Source organism: Eschrichtius robustus, chromosome 9, assembly GCF_028021215.1.
Source record: "Eschrichtius robustus isolate mEscRob2 chromosome 9, mEscRob2.pri, whole genome shotgun sequence".
NCBI classification, from domain to species: Eukaryota; Metazoa; Chordata; class Mammalia; order Artiodactyla; family Eschrichtiidae; genus Eschrichtius; species Eschrichtius robustus.
The window spans coordinates 45129457-45157030 of record NC_090832.1 but is presented as its reverse complement, the minus strand read 5'-3'; the positions used below and the strand labels follow the sequence as shown (position 1 = coordinate 45157030).

Below are 27574 nucleotides of genomic sequence, written 5' to 3'. Positions count from 1 at the left end.
ACATAAAAGCAATTGGATTTTTATTGAGCACCTGCCTTCAGCAAGCACTGTGTTAAGTGCTTTTTTGTGAAGTATTTTATTTAATTCTCATACCAACCCTAAGGGATATGGATATTATTTTCATCATTTTACAGAGGAGAAACTAAAGTCGAGGGAGATTTAAATACTTTTCCCCTGGATACAAAGCAGGTAAAATATTCACTCTGTGAGTCAAAACCAGGGAACGAGACTCTGAATCCCACGCCACACTCTTAATCCCTCCACTAGCTGTCTCCTTCTATTGCCAAACAGCAAGTATTTTTAGGCAACTCTCACAAGACACTGCTCACAGCTCCGGGAGCAAGTAGGCTTATTGGTACTATTTAATCTTGAGATGAGGATAATGCTGCAGAGAAGGTCTATTTCTGCAACTGACACTTTTAAAGGGAAACACAGGTTGAACATTCCTCCATCTAACACAGTGATTCTACTTTTCTTATTCTTACTGGTTCTCAGGCTTCTCTGCCTCCATCTTCTCCTTCTATATTGGTTCTCACCTGGGCCACCATATCAGCTCTCACAACCATTCTTAGTAATATTGCAGACATTTGGCTTCTGATGACTGTACTGAATGTGTAATGACTCCCCAGTCTCTCTCTGCTAAGCTGCTCACTCAACTTCCCTGCCAGCACCTCAAATGTACCAAGTCAAAATTTCCATTCACATTATCTTATTCCCCAAGTTTCCTCCCCAGCTTGAATATTCTATCTCAGTGAATGGCACTGCCATCCTGAAACCCAGACAGTAAAGCTAGAGATTTGAGGGTCATGCCGAATTCCTCTCTCTCCCTGATTTCTCATCTCTGACCGAGCATTATGTCCTGTCAGCCCGTACTCCCCACTGCCATCACCTTGTGGCGTGCCCCTTAAAGCCTCTCTTCTGGACCACTGCAGTAAGCTCATACACTGTTTTCCCTGTGTCCTGCGTCACTGTCCAGCTTCCACAGTCACCAGAGTATCTTCTAAAACACAAATCTGAATTTGTTATTCTCCTTTCTAAAGCTCTTCAAGTGCACCCCATTGCCTAAAGTTCACACGCCTTAACGGAATTCTCTCCTGCACCCTACCCTCAAGGTTTAAACACTTATCTGTAGTTTCCTGAATGCACCATGGTGTTTTCTGTTTCTGTGCATTTGCACAGACTATTTACTCCAACTACAATGTCACTCTATTTATGTGCTATAGACAAGTTCATTTTTCAAGGCCCATTTCAGGCGTCTCCTCCTCGATTAAGCCCCTAGACTCAAGCAAGCAGAGCAGCTCACTTGGGCCTTCATATCCCACTGCACATCGACTTCTGCTATGAAGTCATTCCACAGTATTGCTCCTGTAATTTATACTGTACCTCTCCTACTGGATTTTGAGCCCTTTGATTGCATTTACTTATATGAGACATGAGGTCAGTGAATCATTCTCTCTTGGCCTTTGCAATGGCTTGCAATAGGTGGCGCATCATTCCCCATCCCATAAACTTAGGATGCAACTTTGTACTTGCTTTGGAGTGGGGGCAAACACAATATATGGCACATCCTAGCAGAAGCTTTAAAGAGTCTGAACAGTATGTCTTCCCCTTCCCCCCTTGCCCTTCCAAGGAGAGTGTGATACCCAGGCTGCAGAGTTTATTACTGTTTAGTGGGAGAATCCAACTGACACTCTGATGACCTCATCTTCCCAAACGAGATAATCTTAGCATAATATTCTGCTTCCAGATTTCTCTCAAATTTCCAATGTAAGAAAGCAATCCTCATTTCTACTCCAACCCATCATTAGTCTGTATAGAAAATTAAAGTGTGGGACTTCTCTGGTGGCGCAGTGGGTAAGAATCTGCCTGCCAATGTAGGGGACACAGGTTCGATCCCTGGTCCAGGAAGATCCCACATGTCACGGAGCAACTAAGCCCGTGCGCCACAACTACTGAGCCTGCACTCTAGAGCCCGCGAGCCACAACTACTGAGCCCGAGCGGCACAACTACTGAAGCCCATGCACCTAGAGCCCGTGCTCCGCAACAAGAGAAGCCACCACAATGAGAAGCCTGCGCACTGCAACGAAGAGTAGCCCCCACTCGTCGCAAGTAGAGAAAGCCCGCGTGCAGCAACAAAGACTCAACGCAGCCAAGCCAAAAAATAAATAAAAATTTTTTAAAAAGAAAGAAAATCAAAATGCTTTCCTTGATTTCAACTATTTGCTTAGTCTTGTAAAAACCAGAGTAACACAACAAATAAGTAGATATCTTTCCTATACGAGTGTGTCTTTTCTATTTAGTTGGCATCTCCCCTCCACTGCCAACTAGAATATACACTTCATGAGGGCAGGGACTGTCTTGTTTACCATTGTAGCCCAGCCTTCTGACTACCAACTGCACATAGTATGCATTAAATAAGTATTTGATGAATGAATGAATGAATCCCAAGCTCTTTAAGGCCTGGATCATCATTTTGTTCAGGATTATACACATAAGAGATATACAGAAAATGATGCTTACTAAAATTATATGAAAATAGGAAAATAATTTTTGCTTCTTTCCTTTTATGTTTTTGCTTCCTGCATATTTTATTTCTAGCAAAACACTTTTAAAAGCATCTGCAGGTGAAAGGGAGATAGCTATGAGAGAGGATTTAAGGAAAGTCCCTGCCCTGCTGAAACAAATAAGGAAATAAATTTAGTCTCTGCCATGCATAGGCTTTTAAGACAACAGAATACTTCCTTAAATTGTAATCCCTGTGCCAAAGCGCCTAATAGCTTAATGCAAAGCACGTTTCTAAAATGCATTAGAAATGACTTCATGATAGATGCAATGCTGACAAATAGAAAGTAGCTAATATACATATATCATTTTAAATACACAGTTTAAAGTTAGAGCTACTCTTTTATTAAATTGGACTGTATTTATTTCATTCACTTTTTACATCATGAACACATCTTATGTAACTTTCACTACAAAGAAACTAGATACCTGAATCATTAAGAAAAATGTAAACCCTGGTCAATTTTTTGACATTAATAAAGTAAGATTACTGCCAGTCGGGTGTTTTTAATATTTATAGTACAAGTTGCTAGAGGTATCTTAAAATTACAAACTTCTTTTCAACTAAAATCAGATATTCTTCCCCTTCCTATAAATTAATGGGTCATGAAAACAGACAATCTAAACTACTGTATTGTTTCCATGATGGCATGCTATTTCTTGACATGCCACAAGAGGGGGCACAAGTTTGACTGAAAGCCCTCAGTAGCTGCAGTTGTAAAGAGTGGGGAGCAGAAAGCAGAAGCCAGCATGGTGTTTTGGTTTTAAAATAAAGGTACACATATAGCATTCAGCATTGCAGACGATGTCCCTGTTTGTATAAACACCATGTGAAATATTCTGGTTAAGCTTAATTTTACAATTTTTTTCCAGTAACACGTATTTGCCACTCAGAGTAACAAAAAGAAATTGCTTAGATACTTTAAGAATCAGGTAACCTTGAAATGTAAACGTTTATCTAGCTATTATTTCCCTGAAGTATAAAATGGACTAAATTGCTCAAGCCTGGTGGTAAGGAGGAGGAATTGGAAGGCCTGCTGGTCTCTGACTTTCATTTCCAGAGCAGAGATGTCTTAGTTTTCTGTTCAATCCAAAATTCAGCACCATGCCTCAAATGTTCTTCCTTATCTATGCCTCCTTTTGTATTCCACTGCTCAACTCTGCTTTTAATCCTTCCCCCTTTTCCCAGTTTGAGATCATTAAATTTATATATTATCAAAGCCCAAGATCCAGAGAGAACTGGTCGGGCACCTCAGGTCTGGCAATGTCTTGCTATCCAAAAATATAACCCATATTGAATTTATCATGATCTCATTTATAATACATACAATCTAGCACCTTGTTAGTTATTAAAGCATACTGGTGGCAATGGATGAACAATTTACAGATCTCCATTTTATTTTTTAAAGGGTTCAAAAGTGCATCACAGAAAATGATTTATTTTTAAGGGGCATCAACTGATTTTTCAAAGGAAGAAAGATTCTTAAGAATGAACATTATCTAAAGAGAAAAATAAGTTTTATGCATGCTATTTTCCATTTATTCTTACTCACTATTTGGTATAGTGTTGACTGTTGTCTCATTTCCCTGTAATGCCCTCCTTTTTTAATCCCTTTCAGAAAATAACTGTTCTCTTTTCTGGATTCTTAAAGCACTTTGCATATTAATGTTTTATATGCATAATAATCAAGTGCATGTTATAGTGTGAACTGCTTAGTTGTTTACACAATTACGCCATATAGCAAACACAAATGAAAGTTCTATGATGAACGGGTGAATGAATGAATCAATGAATACATGAATGGTTAAAAAATAATTCAAAATATTCTTGCCAATATTTTTGAAAATTGATTTTTTATATACAGAACCAAATGCAATGCATAATCCTTTATTGTATCAAAAAGCAAATAAATAAACAAAGGGTTAGCAAGGACATTTGGAGACATTTGAGTATGTACTCTATGGTAGATAATATTATTGCTTTAGTGTGAAAATTTGGGGGGTTAATAATAGGGTTGTAATAATGTAAGAGAGGGTCCTTATTCCTGGGACATACATACTAATACTAAAGCTTTTAAAGGTGAAGTGACATAATACCTGCAACTTACATATATGTTACATATATGAGACATATATAGATATGTGAATGATGGAAAGTAAATGTCACCATGTGTTAACAATTGATGAATTTAGGTGAAAGGACATAGTTATCTTTTCAACTTTAAAAATAAAGTTAGGGAGAAACAAAGACTCTATATGTTTATATGGAGTTTTGGTATTTAATGGTGTGGAGTTGTTTTGCAATTATTTTTTTTCCTGGATGCTCAGAGAATTTTTCCTTCATGCCTGATATTAAAGTATTTTGAAAAGATACCATAGGTATGTATCTTTTCATTTATGCTACTTAGAACAACTAGGAGTACTTTTAATCTACAAGCACAGATTTTTTTTAGCTCAGGAAAGTTTTCTTCTACTACATATTTAACTGTTGCTTCCATTTAATTATTCTACTAAATGTCAAAGAAATGTCTTCTGTTTGTGCATGATCTACCCTTACATATTTTCATTGATTTCTCTTCTTTCTCCAGAGAGCACTCAAGTCTGCCCTTTATATCCCTAAAGTGACAATTTTTCTGCTTCCTATCTCCCATCTATTGCCTTTTCATGCTCCTTTTGATGCCTAATTTCATAGAGTTTGTGTTTTCTTGTATTTTATAGTTTCAAATCAAATGCTTTCAATTTTTTTCTTCTGTTCCTTTTAGTGAATATGTCTCAAAAGATGAGTTTTCTCTACATCTTCAGGTTATTGTTTATCATCTATTATACAATTATTTTTTCCCAAATCATGTTTGAGAGAAAAAGAAATGGTTCTATGATCAAGTAATTTGGAAAACTCTGGGTTGAAAAGCTAACTTTCTTGGCTGTAGGACTTCTGAGACTTTAATGTGCTTTTGTTGAGTCAGAGGATATAATATGAGGTGTTCTTCAAATGTATTTAACTCCTGAACCCTCTGTCCTATAGAACGCTTTTGACTTACCAAAGAATTCCTGTTCTAGAACATAAGTTGGAAAATTTTGTTATTGAGCATCCAGAATCTCATGACTTTTGTTTTTATTATACTCATCCTTGAATGCAAAGAAATTTGATGCTCAGGAAAAAAACATATGCAACCTGTCCTCCTTTCCATCCACTTAGATGAGTGTACATTTCCTTCTCTTAGCACACGCACAGCAGGGCAGCTAACACACCAAGCCTCTAAACATACTTCCGATGTCTAGCAAATGTTCAGCTCCTGTGGCTTTGCTGGAGGAAGGGTGGATATTCTCCTACTCACTTGGCATGCCTGCCATAAGAAATAGAATCCAGTCCTTTGTAATTGCTATGGACTGAATGTTTGTTTTCCCTTCAAATTCCTATGTTGAAGCCCTAATCCCCAATGTGATGGCATTAAGAGGTAGGTCTTTGGGAGGTAATTAAGATGAGGTCATGAGGGTGAAATCCTCATCATGGGATTAGTGCCCTTATAAGAAGAGAAAGAGACCAGAGTGCTCTTTCTCTCTGCCATGTGAAGATACAACAAGAAGGCAGATCAGGAAGAGATCCCTCACCGATATCAAATCTGCTGGCACCTTGATCTTGGACTTGCAGACTCTGGAACTGTGAGAAATAAATATTTGTTGTTTAAGCCACCCAGTCTGTGGCATTTTGTTATAGCAGCCCAAACTAAGGTAGCAATGCTGAGTTGTTTGTTTAACCAGAAGAATGTATGAAAAACACAATCACAGGAGAGCAGAGTTCTTATTTCCTTCTTTCTTTAAGGTTAACTTCACCTAATTTGCAACACACAGTCATCATCTGTCATCTTCCGCCCTTATAACATTTACTATGCTGGAAGCTGCTGTTCCACTTGGATGTAGAAAAGCGGGGGGCTATGCACAGATGCCCAGGGAAGACCCAAATCACTAAGTCGGTTCCAAAACAGTGGCTGCCTGGTTTCCTGGTATCTGCATGCCCTGCCTCTCCAAGATAGGGGCACACACTGAGCAGGGGTCAAAGCATCCTCACACCTTCTTTATGACTAGCCCTGACCGATGCAAAAGTCAAAGTCTGCTCCTATATGTCAGTTCACCTGTATTCACACTGAAGTTGGGAGAATATTTACCTAGAGTCTAACAAATCATTGATTGATAGGCTCAGTTTACAGGGCTACTCTGATTCTGTATCTCTCATGTATATTCTTGAATAGAATGTAGGGGATGCTAACTTAAATGATTGTTAGCTAGCCGCTATCTTCATTTGAAGTACAACATTGGACAAAATGTAAATAAAGGATCAATTTAATTTGGCAGCCAATAAAATGAAAAAAAAATAAGAGAATGGAATATGTCATGAAGTATGAAAAGGTAGGAATTTCACCAACCTCCACATGACTTATCAACTTCTCATTTATTTAATATCTGGAATTGATTACTATAAAGTTACATTCAAAGGGCAATACTATGCATCAGTTCTTTGTTGTGCTTGCCTCCAAATAGCTCAAACTACTCATACAGAAAAGATATTTTTAATAAACAAAATAAGGTAAGCAGAAGAGAAGAGAAAACTTAGATGAGTCAACATGTGGTGTTCACAGAGAAGCAAAAGAAAAAAAAAAATGCAAGCACCCTAAAGAATACTGCAACTTCTAGAAATGCTAGCCATGGATTTTCAGTAAAATAGAAGATTTCTCCATGAGCAGTGCCCTAGAGAAAAAAGTTCTTTGCCTGTGCATCTGTGTGTGTATGTTCGTGTACACACACAAACACAGATATATGTACTACATAATAAAAGGTTAATTTAACTTTATAAAGTATTTAAAACATCTGAAATATAATTTATCAGTAGTAATATTAAGAAAAGGCAGCATATACGATAACTGACCCAAAAAGCCACTTGCTATTATAGGCAATGATATTTGCGATTAAGTTGAACACAACTAAATTATGACTTTAATTAAAAGGCATTTTCTAAGATGGCACCAACATGTTTAAAATTCAATACATTTTATATGAGATACTGGAGTTATTAACAAAAATTTCTTTCTGCAGCTTGTGTATTTTTTAAAAAGCAAAACATCATCTCTAACCAGTATCAAAATGCTCCCAGAATCCATAGACATTTCATTGCATAATAAATTCAAGGAGCAATTTTTTCCAACCATTTAATGCTTGCCCCTCCTTGGGATATACAATTGTATTTACATCCATGGTTAATACTAATAGAATTCCTGACACACTCTTGTGGCCACTATGTCCACATTAATTTTAAATGAAGAATAAATGGAGGCTCAGAGGACTGATAATGAAACACACACAGCCTTTTGCCATTGGTCAGCATCAGATTAGAATGAATCAGCAGGTCTTAAAAAAGTTTGGGAGCAATAATGGTATCTCAGTGGCTGGTGGAAAGTGAGTTTGCGTCTGAACCCTGTGCCAGGTGGAGAGAGACAGGCCCACAATGCAAGTGACATCCTTTTCCAATTTTGTCTCCTCTACAAAAGTCTTGTTACCTGGAAACTACTAACCTGTTAAGGTGAGAAACTGTCTTTCTAAAATAAGTCTGAAACACAGCAAAGAAGAGGATTATTTGTGATCTTACATGGTCCAGACTTCAGAGGTTTAAGAATATGACAATGGCCTTGCTTATCTTTGCTCTTGGTAGATGACAGGGTAAAGAGGTGAGTGTTTGAGCATCTACTGTCTTTACAAACTGTACTAGAAACTATGGAGCTAGAGAAGAAGCATGAAACAGAAGCAATAAAAGTATGTTGATTCAGCTCAAGGACTGTATAAACTAGTTTGAGAAGCACATTTTTACCTACAGTGAAAGAGTTACTCATAAATATAAAAGACTCTTTGAATATGTAAGTTCAACATGAAGGATACACACAAGGTCAACATGAACAGATACACATCTTCCCTAATGAAGCTGCTGTTATTCTCATTACTTTTTGAATTGCCTTCAGAATTAATTTGTAAGGCATGCAGCAATATTTACAAAGTTACAAGTCCATGGTTTCGCTCGGGTTAATCATCCATGTTATTCAGAAAGTGGCTTCAGATAATTCTGGCCACTTCCAAGTATCAAAGCTGCACTTAATGAACATATAATTGCCCAGCTAAGGCCTTTAACACAAAGTGATATCCTTTCTGTAAAGGGAGTTCTACCATTTGTGCAATACTTTGAACAACAGCAGTCTATTCCTTTGAAGGATAAAACATTTATTTGGTTCTAAAAATTCTAGTATATTTATTTTAAAATTAAATTATGTTGCTACAGAGACCTACCTATATTCTCAAGAACAGACTTCATAGCAATCACAAAGTACTATTATAAAAGTCCTGCACGTTCCATGGGACCTACATGTTCACTGTAATGGAGATGTATTACAGTGAGTTCTCAGCTCAAAATCAGCAGACACAAGTCAAAAAAGAGATAATGGCCCCTTGTATGTCCTCCTGCAATTACTTCAAACACCTCTGAACTTAATTCCTTTGGTCCCCTCTTCTCTCTTCCTGTAAGTATCTCCTCCCATGGACCTCATCTTGGCTCAATTGACCACTATCCCCCAATCACTCAAGTCAGAGATCTGCGAGTCGTCCTGGATTCTGCATTCTCCCTTATTTTACCCCATTTCTGATCAACTACCAATTCCTGTAGGCTCTATCTTCTAAATATTTCTCACCTCCATGCCCTACCCTCTATTTGCCAAAACTGCCCTGGTTCAAGCCATCACCTGTGGAGATAAACAAGACTCTCTAGCAAAGAGCCCCAGGAGCTCTTTCTAGATGGCATGGTAATGGGTCCACTGGGCCTGTCCCACCATCACCCCCTATGGCCAGCAAGAAGGACTGCAGCTGAATTCAACTTCCAACAGGCCCTACGGTTTCCTTTTCTACAAAAGAGAAGCAGCAATTTTGCATGGTGCCGAAGTCCAGAGGTACTGGGCTTTTCAAACCACCCTGCAAATAGTTGATGTCCAAACTCACTTCTTAGCACCAAAGCAAAGACTGCTATCGAGAGTCCTAAGGCCATTCCCACACTTGCCCCATAAAAAAAGGAGAGCAACAGAGGGGCCGTGAGGCTTCTGGGGACAGAGGAGCATTAGTGCAGCCAGCTGAGTGTAGGTTCCCTGGCCCTACTCCGCAGAATGCTGACTGCCTCTGCTGCCTCACACCTGTGATTTCAGACAGCAGCAAGTGATGCCTCTGTGTTTGCCCCGTCACTCCTCCCCAGACTATTATCTATAAATCTTTCATCCGTTCTGTTCTCCACTCTGTCATCAAAGGTCAGACCAAGTCACTTTCTGCCTAAAGCTTCCCTCTATATCTGGACCTGTAGAAAAAGCTCCAAATTCCTCAGCATGGTATACAAGGCCCTGAACAGTCTAGTTCCAACTTTCCTTTCCAGGCTCACTTTTGGCCATTCCTCCTCTCCTCCACCTCTGCTCCCCATCCACACACACACGCACGCACACACACACACACACACACACACACACACCTGCACTGTCCTCCCCACTCCCTACCCTCCACTCTGTGCATTTGCCTTGCCAGGAATAATCATTCCCACGCGGCTACCTTGTGACAAACTGAACACAAGTGCTGCCTCCTCTGTGAAACCTTCCTAACTCCTCTCTGAGACTGGGCCCCTGCCCCCTCTCGTCTCACCAGACAGCTGTGTTATCACCCTCCTGGAGCCTGGGGCCAGGGGCTGTGCCTGACTCTCCCTGCTGCCCTAGACCTAGCAAAAGCCTGGCACAGACTAGGCACTCAAATATTTGTTCAAGAAATAGACAGTGTATAAATAAATGATATCAGCTACTAGATGCATCACCCTGAACACTGCTGATGAGCTTTTTTGCCTCATGTCCTCTGTCATTTTTCAACTATCTTCAATCTATTATCATTCACTCTTAAAAAGCGTTCGCTGAGGAAGAATCTGGAATTCCCTCTACTACCCTAGAGATTTTCCTATGCTGAGCTGCCTAAAGTAAAATTACAATGTGCAATGCAAAATCCTTTCTGAAAAAACTCGCCTGAAATTCAGTTTTATCCCTCAAGGTGTATTTTTCCGAAAGTGTACTTTAAGCGATAATACAAATGCTTATGGAATGCCAAACATCAAATTTATATTAATGGCAATAACAATAATACTTTCCTTTAAAGTAATTGACTGAAGTCAAGAAATAGCCAAACCAGTTGACATGCAGTCAGAATTTCATATTTTTCATCAGAAAAACAATTCTCTACCAATGACAAATAACAGTAAGGCCCCTAAAACTACCTGTCATGCATCTAATGAAGACGGATTCTCTGGCTACCACGTATAATACGTAATATCCAAAAGCACTGCTGTAATTCACAGCTAATTAGTGTCTTGCCGTTATGAGAGGTGTCATAGCCCTAACTCTCTCCTCAGCTCTCTACTCAGACCTCACAGGAGCTGACAGCCATGCAAGGATCACAACAAGCCAATTAGCACCCACCCCAACCCTGGGTTGCTGTTTCTCGGCAGCCTGCCCCAGCATCAATAAATCATGCCCCGTCGTGAAGCGCTTCTCTGACAGCTGCGAGCCACTGTCGCCTGAGGAATAAAGACAATACTTCTAAGGAAAACTCACGTGGGAAAGACAGAGATAGAAAAGGGATATTATTTGCCTTCCTTTAGCAGCATAACTGTCAGCAAAATTGAAGACCATCAATTCAGACTGAGTAGGAGACAACTGCCCTGAGAAATAAATCCATGACTGGTATACCTGAAGATCCTTAGTGGTAATCAACAGTCAGCAATTGGGTTGTTCACTTGTTTGTTCGTTTTAATGTATATTATATCGAAGACCCTTTTCTTTCCATTTTTCTCCTGTATAGTCCTCCCTCTGGCTAATAAGAAAATTATCCTTTCAGTAGAACATAATGGTCTGCATTTACTTTGCCCCCTAGTGAATACACAGCAATCAGATAATTTGTTTGAAAGACTCTAAATGGTTTGAATTCATTGAAAAGGAATCTGTAATGTTATGCTGGTCTCCAAGTAGGGCCTACAAAGCTTCCTAAATCCATAAGCAAGCATTACAGTATTCTCGGCACATAACAGCCAATATCCTTGTAACTTTGTTCTAAGCCTGTAAAGCTGTTTTGCTCCCTAATATTCTAAGAAAGTGTTCAGAATAGTCACTGTAGCCTATTCAAAGATATGACTCAGTTAATTCTACTTTTTCTTTGTTTTCCTCATGGAAATATTCTTCTTCTATATTTTTAATGCTAGAATCTAAAACATTTAATCTAGCTTTTGGCTAACTAATGACTACCTAATATATAAGCACCTGTAACACTTAAAGAAAATTCTCAGGTCTCCTGTGCTTTTTCTTTCCTAGGGTATTGTAAAGTAAACATGCACTTGACTTTCAGTTGGAAAACTACATTTGACCAAATGTTACATGTCATTGGTTAATTAAGCACATTTGCATTCAGCATTTCAATTCATTTTCTATTTACCAGGCAAAGACAAATGAAATGCAAAAAGAAAAAAAAAAAGGGTATTATGGCAAGATCAATTTTGACAACAGTTTAGATTTAGCTTCTTGTTTATCATTTCCCTAAACGGATAGGCTCCTAGATAATGCAAAAGTGAGAAAACACAGGCATATCCATATATTTTTCATCTCATACGTAGAGCGTGTGTATTTGAAACATTTAATAGTCACATCTAGCCACAGACAGAAATTGTTTTGCTAATTTTTATATTACTCTTGAGTAGTTCAATAGATTTAATTTTGGTACTATTGTGAAGATAACAGATAAGGCAAATTTAAAATTAACATGTCCATGTTCACACAGAAGGTTCATGACTACAGACTCTCAAATCCACATTTAAATCACACAGAACAATGCCCATACCTGACAGGGAGAAGTCGCCTTTCTGACTTTCACTTTCTCTGATTAGAAAAGCACCTGTCTGATTTTCTGAATATAATAGTTGTTTTTCAGCATCTGCCCTCTTGATTGCTCCAAAGAACCACCTAAAAAGAGAGATTAAAAAAAAATAAAAAAAATAAAAAAATTTAAAAAGAGAGAGATATAAACTTTAATTAACCAGTCAATATTCATTTTTTTTAAGGAGCAAGAAGTTTGGCAAGAAAGTTCCAATATCAGAAGGGCTTATACTCTTTAGTGAAACTGTAACAGGTATAAACGGTAGTTTTTGATACTTGACATGATTTTTCTGGATGTCTGCAACACTCACCAGGAGTCTTTAATATATTACAAAATAGGAATTTGGCTGATGCCTCTGCTACCACATGTCTTCTCACACCTGCATTCTGTCTGAGAAACCCTGTGTTCTCCTGTCAAATCCAAAGCTTCTAGGGCGGGCCCACCACACGGTAAGTTTGCCGTGTTCCACGCTCTAAAACTATTCACATCACCATCAGACTGTCCCACTGCCTCTCCTAACACCTTCTAGGTGTTAGGAGGCAAACATTCCAATCCAGGGATTCATATATTTCACATCAAAGTGTGAACAGTAAAAATGTAGTTCTCTGGGTTTTAATTCCCATCTTTCTCCCCTCCATCACTGCCCAACCCCCCCCCGCCCCCCATAATATAAGATGATTTTGCATGTTTAAAAGGAAATTTTCATCAGTGGAGAGATTATGTGAAAAAGATACTTCTGCCTGGGATGTATCTTCTTAGTGTCCCCTCCACTTCTCATCTTTACACTCTTATCCTTAACATTCCAGAACTACAAGAGTCAGTAAATGTGAATGTAATCAACCCCAACAAAGAATTACGGATTTTAATATCAGAACCAGTTTAAAACATATATCAAGTCAGCAGACACTAATGTGATAATAAGAGGAAACTGAGACAGTCAGCTTTGCGTTAATGACCTTTCACTATAGGGTCAAAATGTCGATCTTTATCATTAAAGACTTCAGGTAGAACATTTATCTTTCTAGGCATCATCTTTAAAAATGTAAACACTCAAAGAGAAGAAATGTAGGCTTGAGGGAAGAAATACAGGTCAGGTGAGAAATTGCAGGCTGGGAGAGGCCCTCAAAAATTGGTTCCAATTGGTTTGACAGGTCATGGGTATTGGGGAATATGAGTGCACTAAGGGTGACACAATTGAAAGGAAGAGGGGAAGAAATTGAAAAAAAAGAGACACTAAAATATAATTACCTTCTAACAAAAGTAAGATGTTTGTTTACCATTTTCCCAATCATCAAATTGCAAATTACACAATATTAACTGTATTAGCCAGGAAATGCCAGATTATGTTGGAACAATGAACAACTCCAAAAATCTCAGTGGTTTAAGACAACAAAGATTTGTTGTTCACTCAACTGCACATCCACTGAAGGTCATCTGTGCTATGTCCATCCCTATGTCCACCAAAGAATTTCCATCTCCATGCTTCCACGATTGACTAGGCAGGCTGGATTGGAAAACGTGGCAAATCACAGGCTGGTTCCTGGAGCTTCTATTTAAAGCTTCTGCTCAAGAATGAGCCCACTGAGAAATAAGTTGTATGTTCATACTAAATTCAAAGAGAGTAGAAAATGCAATCCTACTATTTCCCTGAAGGCAGAAAACTGGAAACATTTGGTAGACTACACTAATGACTACCATATTGATTCAATATCAGGAACCAAATTAATGTCCATAGGCTATTGTTTGTCCAAATGAAATTTTAAAAGGCTTGGAAACATTCCAAGGTGGCCATGGAATGAATTCACAGAAAAATAGAAACGTATGTTTTCCACTATTGCAGAAATAAGTAAATATCAATAGAATAATGGAACATAATAAAAAACTCAAACAGACCCAAACATACAAATTAGTGATGAAAGGATGGATTAGTCAATAAATGATGCTGGTACCATTCATAATCCATATAAAAAAATTAATTGCTGCTACCTATAGCATACACAACAATTTTACATAGATTAAAAACCTAATGTAAAAGGCACATTCTAAAACTTTCTGAGACTATTGGACTAAGGAAGTTTTCTTCCACAAGACAAAAAGAAAAAGAAGACATACAAGCCTTAAGGGAAAAGATTAATAATATTTATTATACCACAATTAAAAACTTGCAACACCAAGATTACCATGAAATAAAATTAAACTATAAGCCACAGACCTGGAGGAGGTATTTGCAGAGCATATAAACAAGAATAAGATTAGTATTCAGGGGGCTTCCCTGGTGGCGCAGTGGTTGAGAATCTGCCTGCCAATGCAGGGCACACGGGTTCGAGCCCTGGTCTGGGAGGATCCCACATGACGCGGAGCAACTGGGCCCATGAGCCACAATCCCTGAGCCTGCGCATCTGGAGCCTGTGCTCCGCAGCAAGAGAGGCCCACGCACCGCGATGAAGAGCGGCCCCCACATGCCGCAACTAGAGAAAGCCCTTGCACAGAAACGAAGACCCAACACAGCTATAAATAAAAATAAAATAAATAAACCCAAAAAGTTTAAAAAAAAAAGATTAGTATTCAGGTTATATAGAGACCTATAATCACTAAAAACAAAAGACAACACAGTAGAAAAACTGACACAGTATTTAACTGGATAGATCACAGAAAAGAAAAACCCAATAACTAATAAAAATAAGGAAAGAAGTACAGCCTCTGTCTATTGCCAGTAATTAGGAATATTAAGAATATTAAATATAAAAAAATGAAATGCACTTTCACACTTTTCAGGCTGGACAAAATTTAAAACTCTCACATTCAGGCACTGGGAAAAACGTGAAACAAGAACCTTTATATAATACTAGTGGCAACGTAATTTGGTACAACTAATTCAGAGAACATTTGGCAATATCTAGTAAAGCTGAATATTTGTATGCTACTTAATTTCACTTCTAGATTGTATACTCTGTGTGCTCAAGGAAATATACCACAAGCACATTCACTGAAGAATTCTAGCATGGAAAATTGGAAACAACCTAAATGTCCACCGTAGGGGAATAAATAAACTTAATTATGGATATAAAATGGAATACTATATGGCAGTTAAAGCAAATTGTTGAGGGACAAAAGGAAGTTGAAGAATGATACATACCTTTATAATACTATTTATATAAAGTTTAAACAAACACATTAAAAACATTAGATATTTTTATGGATAGCATGCTTAGTGAAAGCTAATAGTTAAAGTACTCAGGCAATTTTTTTTTTAGACTCCATTTCCAGCAATGGCAAAATTTCTTCACACAAATATTTCAAGCAAAGAAGCAACATGGATCAAATATACTTATCAAACCCATGCATCTTCCTGATTTCTAGTGCATTAATTATGCAGCAACATTAAAATGTTTGGTCCAAATATAAATATGTAAACCTTTACAAGAATTACAATTTATCTAACAGATTAAATTCTTAGAAGTACAATTATATCTCCTATATCTCATTATTCTAAAGAATAAATACTCCATTACATAAGCTTTACATACATACATTACATTTGTATTTTGGATAATCAAGTTTATAAAATGATGTCTTTTCTCTGCCTAATATATGTATAAGCAAGCAGGTTTTGTAAATCAAATGATTAAAGATATAGTAATTTTACTACATTTGTAGAGAGGAACTGTGTGGTGAATTTTTTTTTAATTCTTTTCTGTCTCACCAATTCTGGATTCTATTTTTTTTTTAATTTTTTAATTTAATTTTATTTATTTTTTTATATAGCAGGTTCCTATTAGTCATCCATTTTATACACATCAGTGTATACATGTCAATCCCAATCGCCCAATTCATCACACCACCACACCCACCCCCCCGAATTCTGGATTCTTGTACAATCACTTTACAAGGCACATCACACCAGTAATGAATTGAAAATAACAATGAAATACATGTAACTATTTGACTGGATGCATCAGCTCACTTAATACCTGGAATTCTACTTGGCTGAGCTACCATCAAGAAGTGAAGAAAATAAATAATTGTTTTCTGGATGTAGTGGCATTATAATGCCATCTTTCATACTCAAAGATGATGTGTCTGCTATAGATTGTGATCGCTAGAGCATGTGCTGCTGTACAGACTAATGAGCAACCGATAGTTCGTTCTACCCTCTGCACAGGTGAAAATTGTTCCTTACTTTGTGGTCTGAGCCGTGGGCAGAACTGTCATTCTCCTCAGTTCTGCCTTTAGAGCCCCTGCTGGTCCCACTCTGGAAGGGCACATACACCCCAGGCCTCGCTGTCCACCACAGCCATTTTCAACGCTCTCTTTAAGCTGTAGTTCTTATGTGCAGTAAACACTGAGTGCTGAGAAGAGATCAGGATATCCTAGGTGGTAGAAAGCATCAGGGGAGAGTCTTATAGATCGTGAACCTCGAAATGTGGATCAGCATCAGCATCACACGGAAGCTTGTTGGAAATCTGCAGGCTTCACGTCATACCTACTGAATCAGAAACTCTGAAGCTGGGGCCCGGAAATCTGGGTTTTAATAATTAGTCCCCCAGTAAATCCTATGCACACTAAAGATTGAGAACTACTGAGGTACAGAAATAGTAAAGAAGTTGGAAATTTACACAAGACATCTGAAAATAAGTTAGATTTGGCACTTATGTGTAAAAATTATCCAATAAAATGATACTACACACACCCACACATACACATTTTATTGATATTTAATGAAAATAATCTTTATTACTATGCCATACTGCCATGAAAGAGATCTTGCTTAAGAATAACCAAAAAGGAGAGGAGATCCATAATAACCTATAATCTTGGAGAAAAATGCTTCAGTTAGATGAAAATGGAGCAAAAAGTACACTGCCTGTTTTAGATGATAGGAGTATGTAATTGAAATCTAAGATTCATTCTGCAAACATTTGAGTGTCTGTTGTGTGTAAATTCTGTAGCATGGACATAGAAAGATCTGCAAGACATACTGCTGAATGAAAAAGGGTAAATTGCAGAGTACTAGGAATATTATAGTTTTATTTATATTTTAAAAACCAACAAACCAAAAATTATATGTACTTACTTCTCTGGAGATTAGGGAGAGATGACAAAATAGATGACAAAAGACTTTCACTTTTTACTCTGCATTCTTCTCTATAATTGGATGTTTACGATAAGATGTAGTTATATCATTTCACAATTTATTTATACACAAAAAAATGAAAGAAGTCAATCAGGTATATGCTACAAAAACCTACATGTCATAAAGATCTGGACTAGAGATTTTGGCAGTTAGAATTGATAGTTACAAGAAAAATCTCAAAGGAATATGGGATGGGTGATTATAGATGAGCAGCGAAACAGATGGAAGATCAAACATGACACCAGGGTTTCAAATCTGCATGACTGGAGAACAATGTACTCAGCAGCGCATCAGAAGGCAGAGTGTAATAACAAGTAAGAGCTACAGCAACTCCCTGGGAAAGTTATGCCTGGATTTCCTCATTTGTAAGTGGGACTAATAATCATTACCCTGTAGGCTTGTTTTGAGATGAAGAAAAATAATGTGTGTAAAGTGCTTGATGCCAGGCCCCATTCACGCTTAATAAATAGCACCTATTTTAAGATAACTGATTTAAAGGAGAAATTATATATTTGGTTTTAGACATGATGGATTTGAGGTAAAGATAGAACATGAGTGAATATGTGAACATGATCTCACTTCTCTAACTGTATTTGTACTAACTTTGTCGTTCTGCCTGCCCAGTCTTGACTAGGTCATGCTGCCACCAGGTGGCAGTAGACCATTTTACTAAACTAAAAAGGCTAACGAAAGCTATATGGTGATTAACTGGACTTTATTTTACAAAAAAAGGCACAATGCGTCTTTCAAAAACAAAAAATCGAAATTTATGCAGTGTTACTGAACATCAACATTTAAATAATATAGATCCACCAGAGGGCAAACAGCAGAAGCAAGAAGAACTACAATCCTGCAGCCTGTGGAACAAAAACCACATTCACAGAAAGACAGACAAGATGAAAAGGCAGAGGGCTTTGTACCAGATGAAGGAACAAGATAAAACCCCAAAAAACAAGTAAATGAGGTGGACATAGGCAACCTTCCAGAAAAAGAATTCAGAATAATGATAGTGAAGATGATCCAGGACCTCGGAAAAAGAATGGAGGCAAAGATCGAGAAGATGCGAGAAATGTTTAACAAAGATCTAGAAGAATTAAAGAACAAACAGAGATGAACAATACAATAACTGAAATGAAAAATACACTAGAAGGAATCAATAGCAGAATAACTGAGGCAGAAGAAAGGAAGTGACCTGGAAGACAGAATGGTGTAATTCACTGCTGCAGAACAGAATAAAGAAAAAAGTATGAAAAGAAATAAAGACAGCCTAAGAGACCTCTGGGACAACATTAAATGCAATAACATTCGCATTATAGGGGTTCCAGAAGGAGAAGAGAGAGAGAAAGGACCCGAGAAAATATTTGAAGAGATTATAGTTGAAAACTTCCCTAACATGGGAAAGGAAATAGCCACCCAAGTCCAGGAAGCACAGAGGGTCCCATGCAGGATAAACCCAAGGAGAAACATGCCGAGACACATAGTAATCAAATTGGCAAAAATTAAAGACAAAGAAAAATTATTGAAAGCAGCAAGGGAAAAACGATAAATAACATACAAGGGAACTCCCATAAGGTTAACAGCTGATTTCTCAGCAGAAACTCTACAAGCCAGAAGGGAGTGGCATGATATACTTAAAGTGATGAAAGGGAAGAACCTACAACAAAGATTATTCTACCTGGCAAGGATCTCATTCAGATTCGATAGAGAAATCAAAAGCTTTACAGACAAGCAAAAGTTAAGAGAATTGAGCACCACCAAACCAGCTCTACAACAAATGCTAAAGGAACTTCTCTAAATGAGAAACACAAGAGAAGAGAAGGACCTACAAAAACAAACCCCAAACAAGTAAGAAAACGGTAATAGGAACATACATATCGATAATTACCTTAAACGTGAATGGATTAAATGCTCCAACCAAAAGACACAGGCTTGCTGAATGGATACAAAAACAAGACTCATATATATGCTGTCTACAAGAGACACAATTCAGACCTAGGGACACATACAGACTGAAAGCGAGGGGACGGAGAAAGATATTCCATGCAAATGGAAATCAAAAGAAAGCTGGAATAGCAATGCTCATATCAGATAAAATAGACTTTAAAATAAAGAATGTTACAAGAGACAAGGAAGGACACTACATAATGATCAAGGGATCAATCCAAGAAGAAGATATAACAATTATAAATATATATGCACCCAACATAGGAGCACCTCAATACATAAGGCAACTGCTAACAGCAATAAAAGAGGAAATCGACAGTAACACAATAATAGTGGGTGACTTTAACACCTCACTTACACCAATGGACAGATCATCCAAACAGAAGATTAATAAGGAAACACAAGCTTTAAATGACACAACAGACCAGACAGATTTAATTGATATTTATAGGACATTCCATCCAAAAACAGAAGATTACACTTTCTTCACAAGTGTGCACGGAACATTCTCCAGGATAGATCACATCTTGGGTCACAAATCAAGCCTCAGTAAATTTAAGAAAATTGAAACCTTATCAAGCATCTTTTCTGACCACAACGCTATGAGATTAGAAATGAATTACAGGGAAAAAAATGTAAAAAATACAAACACATGGAGGCCAAACAATACGTTACTAAACAACCAAGAGATCACTGAAGAAACCAGAGAGGAAATCAAGAAATACCTAGGGACAAATGACAATGAAAACACAATGATCCAAAACCTATGGGATGCAGCAAAAGCAGTTCTAAGAGGGAAGTTAATAGCTATACAAACCTATATCAAGAAATAAGAAAAACTCAAATAAACAATCTAACCTTACACCTAAAGGAACTAGAGAAAGAAGAACAAACAAAACCCAAAGTGAGCAGAAGGAAAGAAATCATAAAGATCAGAGCAGAAACAAATAAAATAGAAACAAAGAAAACAATAGCAAAGATCAATAAAACTAAATGCTGGTTCTTTGAGAAGATAAACAAAATTGCTAAACCATTAGCCAGACTCATCAAGAAAAAGAGGGAAAGGACTCAAAGCAATAAAATTAGAAATGAAAAAGGAGAAGTTACAACAGACACCGCAGAAATACAAAGCTTCCTAAGAGACTACCACAAGCAACTCTATGCCAATAAAATGGACAACCTGGAAGAAATGGACAAATTCTTAGAGAGGTATAACCTTCCAAGGCTGAACCAGGAAGAAATAGAAAATATGAACAGACCAATCACAAGTAATGAAATTGAAACTGTGATTAAAAATCTTCCACCAAACAAAAGTCCAGGACCAGATGGCTTCACAGGTGAATTCCATCAAACATTTAGAGAAGAGTTAACACCTATCCTTCTCAAACTCTTCCAAAAAATTGCAGAGGAAGGAACACTCCCAGACTCATTCTATGAGGCCACCATCACCGTGATACCAAAACCAGAGAAAGATACTACAAAAAAAGAAAATAATAGACCAATATCACTGATTAATATAGATGCAAAACTCCTTAACAAAATACTAGCAAACAGAATCCAACAACACATTAAAAGGATCATACACCATGATCAAGTGGGATTTACCCCAGGGATGCAAGGATTCTTCAATATACGCAAATCAATGTGATACATCATATTAACAAACTGAAGAATAAAAAGCATATGATCATCTCAATAGATGCAGAAAAAGCTTCTAACAAAATTCAACACCCATTTCTGATAAAAACTCTCCAGAAAGTGGGCATAGAGGGAACCTACCTCAACATAATAAAGGCCGTATATGACAAACCCACAGCAAACATCATTCTCAATGGTGAAAAACTGAAAGCATTTCTTCTAAGATCAGGAACAAGACAAGGATATCCACCCTCACCACTATTATTCAACATAGTTTTGGAAGTCCTAGCCACGGCAATCAGAGAAGAAAAAGAAATAAAAGGAATACAAATTGGAAAAGAAGAAGTAACACTGTCACTGTTTGCAGATGACATGATACTACACATAGAGAATCCTAAAGATGCCACCAGAAAACTACTAGAGCTAATCAATGAATTTGGTAAAGTTGCAGGATACAAAATTAATGCACAGAAATCTCTTGCATTCCTATACACTAAGGATGAAAAATCTGAAAGAGAAATTAAGGAAACACTCCCATTTACCACTGCAACAAAAAGAATAAAATACCTAGGAATAAACCTACCTAGGGAGACAAAAGACCTGTATGCAGAAAACTATAAGATACTGATGAAAGAAATTAAAGATGATACCAACAGATGGAGAGATATACCATGTTCTTGGATTGGAAGAATCAATATTGTGAAAATGACTATACTACCCAAAGCAATCTACAGATTCAATGCAATCTCTATCAAATTACCAATGGCATTTTTTACAGAACTAGAACAAAAAATCTTAAAATTTGTATGGAGACACAAAAGACCCCCAATAGCCAAAGCAGTCTTGAGGGAAAAAAACGGAGCTGGAGGAATCAGACTCCCTGACTTCAGACTATACTACAAAGCTATAATAATCAAGACAATATGGTACTGGCACAAAAACAGAAACATAGATCAATGGAACAAGATAGAAAGCCCAGAGATAAACCCACGCACCTATGGTCAACTAATGTATGACAAAGGAGGCAAGGATATACAATGGAGAAAAGACAGTCTCTTCAATAAGTGGTGCTAGGAAAACTGGACAGCTACACATAAAAGAATGAAATTAGAACACTCCCTAACACCAAACACAAAAATAAACTGAAAATGGATTAGAGACCTAAATGTAAGACTGCACACTATAAAACTCCTAGAGGAAAACATAGGAAGAACACTCTTTGACATAAATCACAGCAAGATCTTTTTTGAGCCACCTCCTAGAATAATGGAAATAAAAACAAAAATAAACAAATGGGACCTAATGAAACTTAAAAGCTTTTGCACAGCAAAGGAAACCATAAGCAAGACGAAAAGACGACCCTCAGAATGGGACAAAATATTTGCAAACGAATCAACAGCCAAAGGATTAATCTCCAAAATATATAAACAGCTCATGCAGCTCAATATTAAAAAAACAAACAACCGAATCCAAAAATGGGCAGAAGACCTAAATAGACATTTCTCCAAAGAAGACATACAGATGGCCACGAAGCACGTGAATAGCTGCTCAACATCACTAATTATTAGAGAAATGCAAATCAAAACTACAATGAGGTATCGCCTCACACTAGTTAGAATGGGCGTCATCAGAAAATCTACAAACAACAAATGCTGGAGAGGGTGTGGAGAAAAGGGAACCCTCTTGCACTGTTGGTGGGAATGTAAATTGATACAGCCACTATGGAGAAGAGTATGGAGGTTCCTTAAAAAACTAAAAATAGAATTACCCTGTGACCCAGCAATCCCACTACTGGGCATATACCCAGAGAAAACCATAATTCAAAAAGACACATGCACCCCAATGTTCACTGCAGCACTATTTACAATAGCCAGATCATGGAAGCAACCTAAATGCCCATCGACAGACGAATGGATAAAGAAGACGTCATACATATATACAATGGAGTATTACTTAGCCATAAAAAGGAACAAAATTGGGTCATTTGTACAGACGTGGATGGGTCTAGAGACTGTCATACAGAGTGAAGTAAGTCAGAAAGAGAAAAACAAATATTGTATATTAACGCATATATGCGGAACCTAGAAAATGGTACAGATGAACCGGTTTGCAGGGCAGAAATTGAGACACAGATGTAGAGAACAAACGTATGGACACCAAGGTGGGAAAGCGGCAGGGGGTGGGGACGGTGGTGGGATGAATTGGGAGATTGGGATTGACATGTATACACTGATGTGCATAAAACTGATAACTAATAAGGACCTGCTGTATAAAAAAATTAATTAATTAAAAGAAGAAAAGCAGGATGTGTTTATACACACTCTTGAATATTTATAAAATATTTGTGGAATGTTACCCAACACTGTTTTGTACAGTTTTTTTTTTTTGATTGTGTGTATGTATTACATTTTTCCTTAAGAAAAAAAAACCATTTAAATAATATAGATATCAATCAAAATTGAGGGAAATCAACCTGTTAATAGATGTGGTATCTCCATGAATGTTTCCTCATTTCATTTACTAAAGTCTTATTCTATCCACTCTGCTGCCTCACTGACTGGCATGAAGTAGGACACTCGTAATTCCAATCAGATGGAGGTAATTTCCTCCTACATTTTTTTAAAAGGGAAAACCCATCCTCGGTAACTGCTGGCTAAGGTTTACACAATTTAACAAACAATTTCTTTCCCCAATGTCTCCCTAAAATCCAAGACAGCTGACCTTAAACCACGGTAGACAGACCCTAAAAAAATAAGCTCCTAAAACCAGTCCCAGAAAAACACATGGATCTTCCCAGAAACGGCAAAAGGGAAAGTGGGTAGATCAACTTGACACATAGCCAACCCCGGGAAAGTACCCTGGGTGCCTCCCCTGGTGGAATGCAGGCTAGGGGTGTTTTTATTGTTGTCATCACAGTTACACACGTTATCAGGGATAAACCCACCTATTGTCCTCACCAGTGTGGTTTGGGAGGATCAGTGACATTAACACTTCTGCAAAATAACTACAGTTTGCAGGGTACACTCATAATCACATTTAGCCATTTATCGTACCTAAATGTAAGGCTTGGAGTCATGACCCCTTGAGCTATGGAAGTTCTATATGGCTCGCCTGCATTGATCTGTGTTTCAGCAACATTGCCAGGAAAGCCTCTACTGAAGTTCCTTACGGTCCAGGTAATCATGTCCCTTCCCCTCTATAAAAATCTCCTCAGGCTCAGCATCCCCCTTGGCTTGCAGTAAATGAACCCTGTCACTTTTCCCCGCTCCCCTACCATGATAAGGACAAAATAATAATAATAATACTGCTCCGTGTATTTTCTTATTCTTTCCTCCCTTTCCGTTTCCCCCACCACAAACTTTGTCCAATGCATCATCACCATTTGGACTTTGGTAATATTTTACTATCTCTTACCTTTAATCTTAACAGCTTCCACTTCCAGATCACACACAAGGAGCCAGGCACTGTTGCTACAAGTTGTATGTGCATCACCTCAGTCTCTCTCCCCCTTGCTTACACCACCACCACTAGATTAATCACCTGAAAATATGACCTGCTACATCTCACTGGTACATACACATTAAAAAAGTTTTAAGGGTTCCCTTTGCTTATGGATGAAAACCCTTATTAACCTGGAATTCCAAGCCCACCTCCATCTAGACGCCAGCCATTTCTTCAATCTTATCTTCCCTACATCAACTGTGCTCCAGCTAAACACATCCTCTCACCGCTGTTGGTGGTAGCATTACTTAAACCTGCCTACCCACAATTCCCACAGTTCTCAGCCTCTACCCCTCTGGTTTGGAGTGCAGCACACAAAAGCTAGTGCTGCACAGTTTTACTTTTTATTTTTAGATTATTCCCTGTGTTCACCTGAGGCTGCAGACTTCCCTGGCACAGAGACTGAGTCTGATAACACCACATATGCCTTTTGGAGCAGTTAAATAAATACTTGTTGATGAACAGTTAACACATTGTACCTCAATGTGGGCATCTTATATAGTCTTTTGGTTTATACTGAATGTTGGACTTTAGATAACACCTGTGTTTTCATGTAATCTTTTATCTGTGCTTGCCACAGAGCGTGGAGGGTAAAGCACTTAAGAGAGAAGCCTTACCTGCTCTGGGCCAGTTGCAGCACAGATTCGAATGTTAATTGGCCTCAAACCACGGATACCAATCTGACCACTCTCTTCTCCCAAAGACGAAAAACACTTCCACATGAATGTAGAGCCCAAAAATGAGGCTGACTCTTCTGTTCTCCAAAACACGAGCATGTCAGGGCTGCACACATGGAAACTGTGCGTGATAAAATGACAATGTCGGGCTTCCCTGGTGGCGCAGTGGTTGAGAGTCTGCCTGCCAATGCAGGGCACACGGGTTCGAACCCTGGTCTGGGAAGATCCCACATGCCGCGGAGCAAATGGGCCCGTGGGCCACAGTTACTGAGCCTGCGCGTCTGGAGCCTGTGCTCCGCAACAAGAGAGGCCGCGATAGTGAGAGGCCCGCGCACCGCGATGAAGAGTGGCCCCCGCTTGCCGCAACTAGAGAAAGCCCTCTCACAGAAACGAAGACCCAACACAGCCATAAATAAATAAATAAACAAATAAATAAATAAATAAATAAAATAAATGACAATGTCACAGCCAGTATCTGAAGTACGACTTGCAGTCACAGAGAAACCAGGAAATTCCTTGCGTGGGTCATTCGATAAAGCTATTTTGTTGCTATTATTCACCTTTATAGTCATCACAAAAGGGGACTTTTGAAGCAATTTTCTTAGGGAGGAAGTAAGGTGAACTAATTGGTACTTTCCCCACTGAGGAAGGTGTGTACCGTGTGTTTATGAAAGAATCTGATTGTAACCTGAATCCACTTCCCTGAGTCTAGTCATCAAAAGTATGCAATTCCTCACAAAAAGTTTACAAAGAATACAGCAAAGTTCAGATGGGCATTTAATCTCAAGGCAGTGTTTTTGCTTCACAACAATTCCCGACTGTGTAAAAGGAAATAAAAGCTAATACTGATGTCTCTTTTAAAATAAAAAACAAGATGTGCACATATATTATGGTATTTCCAATCATCAAGCCTGAGATAAAAGTGTAAATTTAAATCTGTCTGCTTTGTTTTTGTACATTTGTGATAATGTTTGTCCTAGAAACTAGAGGAATATGGGTTAGAGTTGAAAGCATTAACCATTAAATAGTTTCTATCTTTGTCCCATCCAAAGAAAGTATATGCAGTTGATTTTATAATTCCTGGGGAAATGCTTTACTTCACAAAACACCACAAATGTTCATTCGGATTCCTTATATCAATAAGCTTTGGGGTAGTAGCGCTTCTTTTTAATAGTTATATGGGTCACCAATTTCAGAGTGACAGCCCCATTTAGTTTCCTACCAAAAAAATAGTTATCTACTTTCATGAATCATTTCCTTTCTCACTCCAAGACAAAAATAAAAGGAACCTTTAAATTCACTTAACTTTAAAGAATTTTAATTTCTGGTGTCATGAATGACATTATCTTATCCCACTTTATTTAAGTCGCTGAGTATCCTTTAAAAAGCTACAAAATAACTTGTTCTTTGGGAACTACTTTCATGGAATAAACAAGACCAAACATTTGGCTCTAATCAGCTGGTAGTCCCTGTGTGCACCTGCTCTGGATGTGTTAATAATGCTATGCTTTGGACTTGCAGCCCAGTCTGCATTTACCGGATACAGGTTTCTCATACAAAAAGAAAAAATGAGGAGTATCTGTCTTCTTTTTTGCCAATATCGGAGGTGATATTCAAAGTATTTTATGACTGATACAGCACAGGTACCCACTATTAGAACAGACATCAGCAAAAGCAGAGGCTCACGTCCACGTTTCAGCCGTGGTACTTATCATTTTAACACTAAAGGACGCACTGTGCCATCCCTTACTTTCATTAAATCCTTTATCCAAATAAAAGATAGTAAACATCTTTAAAATATCTTAACCTTCTTATTACCCTACAGGGTAATATTGATATAATTTTCTATGTGCTTTATAAGCTGAAATATATCAGTAATATTTACTTCATAATAACTATATGGAGAACAGGTGAAAAAGCAAAAGAGGAAAAGAAGGGTGTATTTCCTTTCCTTTGAGAATCTTAGAGTATCGAGGGAGGGATAAAAGACCTTTTTGACTGAGTAATAACTCAAAAAAGAAAGTGATAAAACAAAAAGAACATTTAATCACCAAGGGTGTACCACCAGAGATATGAACAACTAACAGTGAGTCAACGATGGAAGCCTTCTTAAAGAAAATACACTTTAAGTGTATTTTCTTA

General features: G+C 37.8%; 1 protein-coding gene across 2 annotated transcripts in view; it reads right to left on the bottom strand.

Annotated features, from left to right (window-relative positions):
• The window catches only part of FRK (fyn related Src family tyrosine kinase), a 121437-nt gene that overhangs the window by 25101 nt on the left and 68762 nt on the right, over positions 1 to 27574 (bottom strand). For both annotated transcript variants that reach the window (XM_068551197.1, XM_068551196.1), the window contains exon 2: positions 12503 to 12624. In XM_068551197.1, the coding sequence (XP_068407298.1) occupies positions 12503 to 12624 (122 nt within the window). The remainder of the gene's footprint in view (positions 1 to 12502; positions 12625 to 27574) is intronic.